Source organism: Chlamydotis macqueenii, chromosome 18 (assembly GCF_036417535.1).
Source record: "Chlamydotis macqueenii isolate bChlMac1 chromosome 18, bChlMac1.mat, whole genome shotgun sequence".
Lineage (NCBI taxonomy): Eukaryota > Metazoa > Chordata > Aves > Otidiformes > Otididae > Chlamydotis > Chlamydotis macqueenii.
The window spans coordinates 3,529,866-3,543,471 of NC_141573.1; the positions used below are offsets into that span (position 1 = coordinate 3,529,866).

General features: G+C 38.4%; 1 protein-coding gene across 2 annotated transcripts in view; it reads left to right on the plus strand.

The window, feature by feature from the left end:
- The window catches only part of PRKCA (protein kinase C alpha), a 157,453-nt gene that overhangs the window by 55,329 nt on the left and 88,518 nt on the right, over positions 1-13,606 (plus strand). For both annotated transcript variants that reach the window (XM_086762171.1, XM_086762172.1), the window contains exon 3: positions 3,330-3,412. In XM_086762171.1, coding sequence (XP_086618297.1) covers positions 3,330-3,412 — 83 coding nt within the window. The remainder of the gene's footprint in view (positions 1-3,329; positions 3,413-13,606) is intronic.

A 13,606-nucleotide genomic window follows, 5' to 3' on the forward strand; every position in this document is an offset into this window, starting at 1 on the left:
CACGCCAGTGGAGAACCAGCAGTTAGTCTGTTTTTGCAACACAAGGGCTGTTTTGTTCTCTCCCTTCTTCCCTGTGCCCTCCCCACAGCCCTGCCCTGGGCCGCTGGGAGAGCATTTATCTCCAGCAAGTCTGGAGCTGGAAAGGATGGAAGCTCACAACCGTGTTATATATAGCACAGATCAAACTCACACTGTCAAAACATGAAAATACGTCAATAATTCTCTTTTTAATTTTAACTGTCAGCCTCGAGATACCACTTGCTCTTGAGCTGCTGTGCATAATGCGCCAGCTCACTTCTGCTTATGCTCTTGTTAAAATGTAAAGCAACAAATTTCCTGGCAGGCTCTGCAAAGCACTGTAATATAACTTTCATTACAAGAAGGTGGTGAACATAATGTTGACTTCTTAACAGCTGCAATAAGTGATGTGAAGCCATTAACAGCTTTTCAAAACAAGTAACAAGCAAGAGGTTATTTTTCCTCTCTGTTCCTAAAAAATTAGCATGTTGTTTTAAGCAGATAATATTGTTTGCACTTTTCTGAACTAAATAATTTTTTACATGAATTCCCTATCTCTGTATTGCTTTGTGAAATTAAGAAAACTTTTTAAAGTAATGCTAAAATACGTTCTAATGGCTGGACTTCGAAATTAAAATTTAGGTGTTAAATTTTGGGAATGATGGCTATTCACAAGGGATTTTAGTTCAGCCTTATCCTTTTCCCTTTAGATTTATGATTCCATGAGAGTTGCCTATTCTGTTGTTTATTTTAATGTCAAAACTATTTGGTTCTCACTGGAGTATTCTCAAAAGGTGGGACAGGTCTGGTGTTTTTGAATTGCTTACTCTGGAACCACGTTCTTTGGAGATAGGTAACCCGTTACAAATACAAATGGGAAATAAAGGAAAATAACGGAGATTGTCAGTGTTGAGGTGCACACAACAGTTCAGTAGGTTGAACAGAAACATTTTTAAAAGTTCAATAGTCGACATGGATAATCGAAGCCTTAATAAGTGACTTTTTTTGAAGTGTAGCTCAAAGTCCAAAAGGACAAATGCTCTCTGGTTTACTCATTTTGGCAGCTGAATTGGAGTTTCCGTTGTAGCGTGATTAGCATCGTTTTCACAGAAGTTAGTAGCTAAACTTCGTAACCGTAGAACGAGGCTGTAGCAAAGAGTGGCACTGTTTCTCCTGCGTATCTATCCTGACACTTACGATATAGCATGTTAAAAACAAGGTCGACATTGTGTCTGGTGGAATGAATTGCTTGACATGCCATGAGAGACTGTCAGCTCAGAGATCGGGTGTGACTATGGTATTTCATAAATATTTCCCAAAATAGATGCCCAAATATGCAGAATTTTTTAACATACATTCTTGCTGAATAAAGGCAGAGCTGGAGTAGCCAGTTGAGGATCTTAATTTGAAATGCCAGCATCGGTAAAGCAGCTCAGTTCTTTCCAAAGGTATTTCTCAGATCTTTTGCATAGATTATTATGTTGTGTTTTGGAACTGTATCACTGCACACAAAAGTAATTAGTTAACTTTTTTGTTTTCTGAAGGATGAAACAAGATTATTTTTTTGCATGTCATTTACTCCTGCAAACATCAATCTGGCTATTGTCTTCAAGAATGGAAGGTTTAGAACCAAAAATACAATTTGGGAGTGAAACATTTTTCGGCTGCAAGTAGTATTAATAATAATTGCCACTTAGTGATCTTTTGCTTGGTAGAAACAAACCATCGAAATGATAATTGTAGGATTCATTGGGATTTAGATTGATTAACAAACTAGTCAACCAAGTGGGCAGCATAGATGGAGCCAGAACTCCGGCTCATGTAAAGTCGGCAGAGCTTATCTGGAATCAGGGAACAAAGCCCGTTTTATTCCATTTGCCCGAAGAATAAACATATGCTGTGTCGGAAATAGAACAGTTGGAAACAATTGCTGCATGGGATGATGATGAAAAAGAGCTGGAGAAAGATATAAGGGTGATTAGACTTCTTTAAAGGCAGACGGCTGACTTAGGGACGTAAATGAGGCCAGCTTGGCGTTATGGTGGAATCATCGTTGCGTGGTGCGGTGACGTGAAGGTGCGCTTGGTAACGTTTGTGTCAGCTCTCTTCATTAGGTGAAAGAAATTAATATACATTTTAAATGGGAAAGAGAAATGATAAAGATGCCTCATGAAATGAGCTGTTTAGAAAAAGTGAGATAATTTGATTTCATTCCCACCGAAGTTGAGAAAATACGTTTACCATTGCTAATCAATTGAAATCTGTTCTATTCTTTAGAAGTCTCCTTTGAAATAGTGTATTTTTATGTATTGGAAATGCAAAATTTTTAAGTGTTCGGGGAATGTATTAGCTGTAAATAAATTGTGAATTACTTTTTAATCATTTCATTATAATCTGCCAACTCATTGCTGGATGGTATGGTGCTTATTTCAAGATTTTCCCAATCTCTAAACTAGATTGTTCTGTTTTGTTGAAATGTGGGCCAGTTTTGAAGTATCTGAACTAAGCTTAGCATTAAGAAAGAACCTGTAGTGAGGGTGAAAAGCTAAAATACCCGCTTCTCAAAGTGAGCACACTCAAACAAATTGTTCTTTTTACGTGGTTTGGGGGGACATGTATGACTTACACGGTGTGACAACCTATAGCCTCAGTCACATGGCATAATTAAATTAGAATAAGCTTTCCTTATCTCAGAAAGAAAGTTCTTTCACATCATTCATAAATTTTAAATGGGAGTCATATTGTAATCAGGAGCTAATTTTCTTTTCCCGTTGTCTCTTGCCGTTCTGTGATATGAGAACACTTTGTTCTCTACAAGTCTTCACTCAGAGCTTTGGTTTCTCCCAGAAGTAATTAACTAGTAAAGACATTGGGTCTTCATAGACATCTTCACCAAGGCATGCAGGTGAACAAATGCCATATCCAAGGGTGGGTTTCATTCCAGCCTAAGGTTCCGCATCTATGCACATTGACAGGTTCTGTTACAGATGTGGATTTACATTCAGAAAATGTGGCTTCATAGAGTTGTTCATCCCACACTATGTTTTAACACTATGGGGTGTCTTAAACATTAAAAAATTATCACTATGTAGAGTGTTTTGATTTTTAAACATGCATGCTTGTCTCCTCTTTAATTATATTGTTTACTAGATGTCTGCCTTTCTTGTGTGTCTTTAACGTTAGACTCTTTCATTGACTTACAGGTGAAATATTTGGCTATAAGTTTTATTGCCTCTGTAATTATATTTGTTAAAACAGAAAAATAAAAAACCCTATGCCATTCTAACTGTTGTTTTCCCTTTTCTTACCAGTTTGCTGTTTTGTGGTTCATAAGAGATGCCATGAGTTTGTTACGTTCTCTTGTCCCGGGGCTGACAAGGGACCTGACACCGATGTAAGTACATCGACATTTAATATGTTGCTTTTACACATAGTTTTGTGTTGTCACACCTAACTGTGAGAATGCATTACAAACCATGTCAGTGGGCTCTTTGACTGATAATAGTAGTCCAAGTGGCTTTTAACAGGTCTGAAGTGAAAAATTATGGACTCTAAGTTCTGTGTGTGGTAAGAAAAGTAACAATGAGTATGTGACCAAAAGCAATATCCCTCAGAATGTGACAACCCTGAGGTATTTACATAAGCATGAACTCATGAATCTTGAGCCAGCTGGCTTACCTGAGATAGGTTTTCAGAACAATCATATTCCTGCTGGAGCTGGTATACCAGTCAGGACACACTTATCTTGCTCTGTCAATATTTCTATGTACACATAGCATTTTTGGTCAACAACTAGTTTTTAGTTTCGACACATCTGTCTACCTGGTGAGACACATGTATAAGAATTTTGTGTCACCTTGCTGAAATAATAAACTAATCTTGTTTGTTCACATAAAAATAACATTTTTTTGGGTTTTATAAATTCCACTTTACGGTGAAGTAATTAAACATCTGCTTATGGGAACAATGCATTCCAAGTGTTCTTTGTCTGAACGGCTGTTGTGTTTCTTATAACATATTCATGCTCTGGATTGTAGGCTATTATCTCCTCTGATGAAATGCACCAGAAAACTTTTCTTGCTAGGTTTAAATGAGCTTCCCATCAATTGTTTTAATAATCTAGCCATGAGATCAATGAACAATATATGGGCAGAAGCTGAAAGGAGTTTTGGAAAACTTGAGATGTTAAAAAGTTTCCTTATTTTGAAATCTAAATACAGGGAAGTACTGAAGAACTGGGAAGAATTTTTAAAACTGCTTATTTTTTAAATATTTGACATAATCTAAATTTAGGTACATAAGGAAAATGCTTCAGTTAGGAGTGTAGTTACCCTATTCAGTTTTTCCTGTTTAGCTGATAGAGATATCCACTTCCAGAGAGCAACCAGGTCTTAGGTGACCTCAGTCATGCCTCTGCTTGGTCTTTCTCTACTGGTTGCGGAGAGGGTTGAGCATGGGTGAGATCTGACAGTCCTGTGGCAGCACACAGAGATTGGTGTCAGAAACACCGCTGTCCTCAACATCCGTCTCTTCCTAACTTTCCCCCTGCCCTCTCCCCACTTATGGAGAGGTGACCCTCTCATGAGCCTGCTCCTGTACAGTGCCTTTCCCCAGAGATCACCTGGCTTCAATTACTACTCTGTTATTTCATTTGTATCTGTGTTTCCAGCTGTCTTTTTCTTCCTATTCACTTTTTTGCTCTTAGCTCCTCATCTCAGATTTTCTTCATCTTTCTTCAGCTGTTCCCGCTGCAGTCCTGGTAGCTTGTTGCCATTTAGAAGCCGTGGTGGTCCAACAGTGAGATGCAGAGTATCTAAGCTGAGTGCCCTGCTGTGTGTGGATGCAGTCACCAGAAGCTAAGGACATCCCTAGGTCAGGTCAGGGAGCAAGAGTCGAGAAGTCGGGATTCAGGCACGGAGCAGTTACATTGCCAGTGCAAAGAGCATGGATATTGCCAAAGGTTTATTGAGTGTGGACCAGGGCGTAGGAAATGCCAGCGCAGCTGCGATGCATTCCTGGGGAATTTTGACGGTTATTCAGGGCTGTACATAAAGCACCTCTTTCCACTTCGTGTAGAGAACAGCTTTCTTGAAGAAAGTCACTCAGCTGAGCTGAGGTCAGTTTTTATGACAGAAGTAGTGTGTTGACAGCAGCGTAGGAGTTCGAGCACTCACAGGTGTTCACAGAGCCCCTCTGTAGCGCAGGAAGGGGGCCAGACCTCAGTCTGGCTTTGCTCGTAGCATTCCCTCGTGTGTTTTATCAAAGGAGGCTCTGCTGTGAAAACAACCATGAAGGTAGGAACAAGAAACCAAAATTGTTCTTCATACCCTTCCTTTGCTGAAAGTTCTTGAATTCTTTATGCTTTCTGTCTGTTTAATTACTCATCCTCTAAATACTGTTCATACCTACAAGCAATACATTGCTGGTTTGCTTTGGTCAATCTTAAACCACAAGCAGAATAAAACAATTAAATCTAGTTTTATCTTAGTGCTCAGTTATGATATAAGATGTTAATTAAAGTTATTGTTACTTGACGATTTTAGTGGTGACACTCATGGGTAGGTCTTCTATATCTATAATGAATGGTTTGACTCTTCTTGGTTATTTTTTTTAAAACATGGGTTCTTGAGAGTTTTTCTTCCAGAGTTCATAAATGAGAACACACATGTGTGTAAGACCTTTTAATTTTATTGAAAATCTCTTCATGATTATAGAATCTGTTATGTGGCAGGTTGTTAATAGCTGACTGCATTTCGAGATTTGTTTGTTGGCCTTGGCCTGATTAAATAAATCAGCCTAATGCCATATTTCAGTATTTGGGTTACCAAATGATCATTTTCAATATTTATACAGAAGTGATATCTCAAAAACACTTTGAAGATTAAAAGCAAACAAAAAATAAATATGTTTTATTAAAATTGTGCTACATTAGTGGGTCCTATTACGCAAAGAGGATTTTGGAATGTTATACTTGAATTTACTGAAATGTTTGACTATAATGTCTACCGTTTTACAATTCAGTAACTTACTCCTGTCTGAGTTAACATAAGCTTCATTCTGAAATGTAGTGCGCTATAAAGCTTATCATAATATTTAGCAGATTTTTAAATATTAAAGAGCCCTTTTCTAAATTATTTCATGCAGGTGCACAATTAATTTGCATACTCAAATCCTCCAGTGTCATTGCATGATGTAACTTTTCCATTCATTGTAGGAGTAATATTGTCATTCAGAAAATGAAATTTTAAAGAATAATAATTATAAATTATAATTATTATGTTAGAATAATATTTATTACATATTATAATAATTTTAAATTTTCAGGCATAAATGAGACAATCCTTACAAATACATCATTAGCATAATTATCAGTTAAATTTGTTTTATTCAATAAGGGGAATCCAAGGTCTAACGGTCAGATAGGTGCCCCACCATGGCTGACAGTCACGGTTAGAATGCAAAACATTTCAATATCCAAAACATTTCCTGCTCAGAGGCAAAGCCGTGTTTAGCAGCCGAGGGAGGCGTCCTCGCAGGTGAGCGTTCGCAGCCCTCCCTGCCGAGCCCTGGGCTGTCCGGGCCGCGGTGGCAAGGACTTATTTATAGATTTGTCTTGGGGCGAGACAGCCTGGCATCCACGCTCCGTGCCTCCGGGGATGGGGAGAGGTTCTGAGCGGTGGGACTTATTAGCCGGTTAGGAAGACTCCAAAGGGGAGAAAACTCGAAATTTTTAGAAACTTCATTCTTATTTCCATGAAAGTTAAATGTGTACCTATTTTCAAAGCTCTTCGTAATTTTTTTTTTGGCTGCAGCAATCCCCTGCAGAAAGGGGGAGCTCCACTGGCAGATTCAGTAATTTCTCTAAATCCACTTAACAGTCATTTTTAAATTTCTGAATATTGAAATGCAGTCAAAACAACAAAAGAGATTTCAGACTATACTATCCGCAGATCATTTCTTATTTCCTAACCTTTCTTACATGCCGTATTGCCAAGTATTTAACAAACTTTGACTACTCAGCTGTATAAAAGGCCTGCTAAAAATAGTGGTGTACAGATATTGTCTCCTTGTGTAACATTTTTGTTTGCTACAATATTCAATTGCTGTAAAAGAGGGGATAAATTATTTTTATTACCTCAAAATTAAATGCCTTAATAAAGGTGAGTGTAAAAGAGATAAAAGCTTAAAATCGCCCTATTTTGCTTTTCTCAGATAAGCTGAAATGTGAGGTTGAAAGCTCTGCGTTTGTGCCAAAAGGAAAATAATACGTGTGAATAAAATGATTGTCCTTGACTAGTCGTGAAATGGTGGCGTCTGGGGAACAATATCCTGCTTCAGATGAAATAAGAATTCACACAATCAAAAAAATTTACATTCCCTTAATACTTGGCAGGGTGTGAGCTCTGGTGTCTTTGCAAAATACCAGCTCAGGAAGTTATTTTCCTGCTGTCTAATGGCTCTCTGTAGTTTGAATAGAAATTATTCATCTTCTCTTCATCGCCAGCTCTTTTATGGTGATGCTACTGAGTACAATTAACAGCTCCTGCCTTTCAGGCCTCCTTGTTATACTCCAGCGTTACATTGAGGCATCATCTCCAATTCAGATACTTGTTTTTGGTAGATTGCTTAGTGTTCATAAAAACTATTTTAAATCATTGATGAAATGTTTTAAAACTGGAGCAAATTACTGTAAAAGTGTAAGAGCAACCTCAAAAATTGGCTGCTGCTGTACCTAGCTTTGTTAAGATGTGTTTAATGTTAAGGAATAACTAGTCAAGTTTCTTTCAGAAAGGATGCTTTAAACCCAAGAGTTAAATCTTTGTTCCTTTCGTTAACAGAACATAGTGACCAGAAAGTGTTTTCAAACTGTATGTGATTTATTAAAATGTTCCCAATTCAATGTCACATAGAACTAAAAAAAAAAAAAAAAAAACAACCAGTAACTTAAAATAGTATTTGACTATATTATTTTTTTCAGTATGAGTTTATAAAACTTAATACAAAGTGCACAAGAACTCAGATATCATCATCTCTGGATCAGCACTGTTTTCCTCTCAAATTATAATAGTACAGGATCCAAATAAGGTTTATGAGCAAAATAAATAAATATAAATTTAAAAGTGGAAAAACCTAAATGAGAGCAAGTGACTTTACAGTCAAGGGAAATTAAATCTGACTTTGCTTCTCAGAATGGCAATGAGTTCTTAATATTTAAGCACCTAGAAGAGAATAAATTGATAAGATCCAGATGTGAGCTTAGGCAAAATGAAACAGCAAAGCCATCTCATCCTGTTGGCAGGGTAACTGACCTCGTGGATGTTGGAGGTGACATACACAGAAAAGATTTTAAAGTCGATAAGCCTCTTGATATTGAAATTATTTGGGAGCTTTATTATCTTAAGCACATTTGAAAAATCGGTCTGAATTTGAGAAACTATGAGGTTCTGTGGGATGCTGCAGGAGGTGAATATTTTCATCACTGGCTTGGGTATTGGAATAATATAGAGCCACTCAACTTCCAGCTGACAGTAGGGAGGGCTTACCAGAACTCTAGAGGACAACATTTAAGTTTAGATTTTTTTTCATATATTAAGATACAATTTAATAAAACAAATGAAAAAAAAATTACACTTGAGAGAGGGAAAAAAATAAAGTCAGTGTGAACTGATTGTGAAGGCACCAGTGCAGAGGAAACGAAGCAGCTCTTTCAGCGGGTCATGAACTCAGCACTGGCCAACAGCGCAGGTCTGATACGAAGGCGAGGAATTTCCTGCAGGGATGTGTTAGAAATGAGTATTCCATTTTTAGTGAGATGTTCTGTGTAGAATTCTGCGGCCCCTCTGGAGAGGAATTCAGAAAAGAACTGAAATGTTAAAGGTCTTTAAAGCACGACCTGTGAATATTTTGCCTGTCTGTTAAGTTGCAGCCAGGTACCACGTGGGCAGCTTGTGGCAAGGGAGAACTAACTGCATGACAGTGTTAGGTGTGCTGATGGGTACCTGCTGCTGTGGGCTACTGAACGAAGAAATTCAGATTTTTGGTTTGGGGTTTGCTTCTCTAAACAGTGCTGTAGATATTATTGGTGCCCTCACTGAGGTGAGATGTGTCCCGTAAGCTCTGTCATGCTTTTCATTTTATGGTTTCTGTGATTTTAGAGTTGGGAGGAGCAAGATTGACCCTCAAAAATTCATATGCTGGAGGAGTACTGGGAAATTATAATTTTTAAATGATAATTTACAATATGACAGCAGTGGTCTTGGGTTTGGCCGTAGGCTTGCGGCAATGCTTGTGTCCATATTCGCTGCAGTAGTACGGGGTTCGGTTTGGTACCTGTGGTTGTGATACAAATGATATGAAGGATCTTCCTTGTGTCACACCTCTGTACTAAGCAGGAGTAAATTAATCTAATTGGGTTGTCCTCAAGGTTTAGTCACTTGACCACATTTCTTTCTCTGTCCAGGTAATGCTGAAATCTTTTTCTTTTTTTTTTTTTTTTTTTTTTTTTTTAACCTTCCCCTCTCCCCTCCACTGACCTTTAGTCATGCTGCTGGACTGTTTACGTGTCGGAGACTGGTTTCAGAATGAAAGAAGAAAGTTGCTTTACTGGTCTTGGGAATTTAAAAGAAAAAAAAAACAACTCATGAAAGGAAAAGGCAGTAATTGGAAGCATAGTATTAAGACTTACTGCAGAACTAGTTAAAGAAGGATTTTAATCAGAAAGCCTTGCAGTCTTTTTCCAAGGATAATGGAATGCAGCAGCAGGAATGTCTGATTTGCTGTTAACCATTTGGTTGTTTTCACAATGAAAAGCAACTGTTATCTGTGTTTGACATCGCGAGTGACCTGAGCAACAAACATCATAGATAAATATTTCAGCTACCAAGGTGTTTGTTTCTTTTTTTTTTTTTTTTTAATTTGCTAATATGTATTTTGGATAAGAGGCAATTTTGTCCTAGAAATATTTTCTTTTTAATTAAAATAAAAATCTCATTTTATCACAAAAGATACAGAAGGGCAGGAGGATCTGGCAAGGTACAAAGTTTACCACTTGCCAGATTGGCAAAAATGCTCTCTTAAAGAGAAACCTGGATGAATTTTTTTGATGTGATTCTTAAACAACTCCAGTGCAATAAATTTCTTAATCTTTTGGTGTATGCCCTAAACAAAGAAAACATAAAGCCCCCTCTATTTACAGATTGGGATACCAACTCAATGTGCTCGTATGTCTGTGTTTTCTAATTAGGAAAATTACTAATCACCATGACTTTGTTTACAATAGGCATTATTAGATGGGGACGGTAGGTGATATTATAAAATAATTACAATGCAAACATACTTTTGTCAGAATATGATACTCCGTACTGTATTCCTACTCCCCTTTCCCGAAAGCCAGTCCTAGGTTACCAAAATACACAAGATCCCAGTCAATGTCATAAGGACTATAAAACAAATTTTACAGGACAGCAAGGATATTTTTATTACAAAAATAAGTATTTTATTTCTTGGGATTACCCTGACTTCTGAATCTCTGCACTATCTGAAGTAGTTTATGGAGAAATAAAGATTTCCTGCTTATGCTTTTGAGCCCTAAAAATTAACTGTGGGGGAAACTTGCTTGTATAACTTTTTTTTTTTTAATTGTTTTTAAGCAGTTCTGTGCACAACTGTAATGGCTCATTATGAAATGTGAATATTGGAGCAATATTTCAATTTGAGCAGAATCAGTCCTGAGGTATTACTCCTTTTAATGGAAGAGAGAAATTAAAGAAAGAAATCTACCCAAAAAAGCCTGTGTATATACTGAGTGTATATTCTGCCCATAGGCAGGTGGCATCTGAAGGAGGTTCAGGCAGGGGGGACTTGCCTCAGTTTCCTCCATCTCACTCTCATTGGATCACCAAGTGCGCTTAAACTGGGACAGCATCTTGTGTCCCTTGACATTCCTCTCCCCTTACGCGATACTTCAGCATCCCAGTCCCATTTTCCCACCCGTCTCAATAAATAAAATCCAGCCATATGTCACCCTCTCCACCTTATGTTCATCAGCAGTTGGCAGGCGCTGCCCGTGTTCAGAAACGTGCTCCTCACCTGCCGGTGGGTGTTCCGGCACCGCTCGGTGCCCGTGCACGGCTTGTTTACCGATGGGCGCTCCCTCAGAGGCGGGTTTTCACTGCTCTCAGCTGGCCCTGCGAGGTGTTCACGGCACTGCTCTCCTAAATGCCTTCATTTAAGCAGCTGGAAGCGGCTTCACGGGTTACTTGAGAGCAGTTCCTGTACTGGAACATGTTTGCATTTATCATCTCCTGAGAATGCGTTTGTGCCTTCTATTCCTAAATTAAACACAGGCTCCTTTTATTGCAGCTGAGATGGCTTTTAAGCTAGAGTGAATGATCCTCAAGAAAAGCAGAATTAAATTACAAAGGAAAAGCCTCACGGACTTTCATAACTGCTTACAGCCCTCACCTCTTCCTCTGCCCTGCACCGCAATCCCGGAATTGACTCAGTTTGTCCGTCTGCTGAGGATGCATGGAAAAATTTTAGCTGTGATATTGGAAAGAGCCGTATGAATGCTCTCCTTAGACAGACCCTGCTTGTAGGAAATGCCTGACGGGCGAGTGCCCGCACCGTGTGCGGCTCCAGCGGCCGGGTAGCTTACGTCCGCCGCTGCAGCCCTTGGGCTGGCGGTTCACGGAGCTCGCACCCGAGACGCCGGGCGTGCGGTTTAACTCGGTTCTTGCTCTAGTCTCTGAGCTTTGAAAGTTCATAGCTTTCGAAAGCTTTTTATTCATAAAGCATATCTTTTTTTATTTTCCCAATCCAGAATAATGCAAATGCTGAATAACTGTATCATAAAAAATTAGAGTTTGTATTTTTATTTTCTAGGCTTCTGCTGTGCAGTACACAGTATAGCACAGATGATCCTTGTGAGAGTTAATGGTTAAACAGAGACAGTACTGCTGAGAGAGGAATCTATATAAATGATGGATCTAAAAATATCAGCCATTTTCATAAGTTAGCACTGGAGAACAATTACTAGGCAGTGATATCATGAAAGGAAAACTCTCAGCAAAGTTATTCCCAATAGTAAAAAGAAATATTGTTGATAGGGTTGCAATTTTGGTGGCAGTAACTACAACCGATTAAGCGATCTGCTGGGTGCTAACTTCACAATCAAACCTTTTTCTAATTCCCAAAATTGAAGTTGATGTTATTCCAACAGCTCTTACTTTCCAATTGCCAGAGTATATTTAGTGTGTGCAATTTAAGTTGAATTTAATTATTTCCTTGTCATCTTATACTTACCCTTTGCAAAAGTTGTGTCAATCTTTAAACTGTCTGTAAATACGATGAGATGATACTGGGGGTTGGGGGCGGGGGGAAGAATGCTCAGGTCTTACTGATAATCTGTTTTCTTACACGAGATGTCATGTGGAAAATGCACCATAGACATTTCTAGCAGGTTCCACCCACAAAATCATGTATTTAAAAAAAAAAAAATCTGATGATGGCACACTGAACTTATTAGCTAGGCGGAACGTACGCAGTCACAGGCCACTGAGAAAACCTTGCAGAACGCCAAACAGTTTTAGCACTGTCTGTTTTCTGAGGTGTCAGTTCTTATGCCAAAATTAGATAAAATCTTAATTTGGAATAAAATGAGTGGGCTAATTTTGAAAAGCACTGTACATCCCATATGCTACAAATAATTCTAGAATGTGTCATCAGAGATCATACCTATCTCTGTGAATTATTGGTAGCTGTTTCCTTGGGATGCGGGGAGAAAATTGCTAATGACTGCCGAGTTAAACCGGTGTAGCCTCTGGTTCGTAATAGCAGTCACACAGCTCCGGTAAACCGCCTGTGGAGTTGGGAAAAAGAACCTGTGCTTTGTAGGAGAGAGCGAGTTTCTTGTATCGAGGTGTTTTGGCTCAGGAATAGAAATGAAAGAGGGAAAGTGCGGAGGGGAGAGGAGGTAGAGACATCCGGACTGGTGAGAGCGCAGCTGCCATCCTTTCCCAGTTGAACTCTGTTTATCAAACTGGTGCTGGTAAAGCATTGCAGTAGCTTTGCATAAACAAGAACAACTTAGCTTCATTCTTGGGCATGGTTTTGTTATTTTTTTTATTTCCTCTTAATTTCTGCTGTCTGTTATTGGGGTGATACTCTCAAGAGATCCAAATAACAAACGGATTTTTCTTCTGCCTTTAGAAAAGATCGGATTTGTCTTGAAACAGCTAGTGATATCAGGGAACCCGTGTTAGATGATATCATTGTCATAAAATATTTTCTCATTTTTATAATTGGTCAGATTTTTACAATGACCTAATGAAAATTGATGCAAGCAGATTTTAAACCAACTGTGTGTTAGCTGCACTGAGAAACAAAATCCTGATGCTTCTGTTGAAGTAACATTATGCCAGTCGGGATTCCTTTCATAATTTGATTTCGGTTATTCCCTTGCAAATAAGTAAACACTAACATGACCCATGTAATTAATGAAATTAATCCTTAAAGTACTAGTGATCATAGGCTGAGCTCGTAAGCTAAAAGCAAAACATATAATACATTCTGCTAATGAGAACTTAAT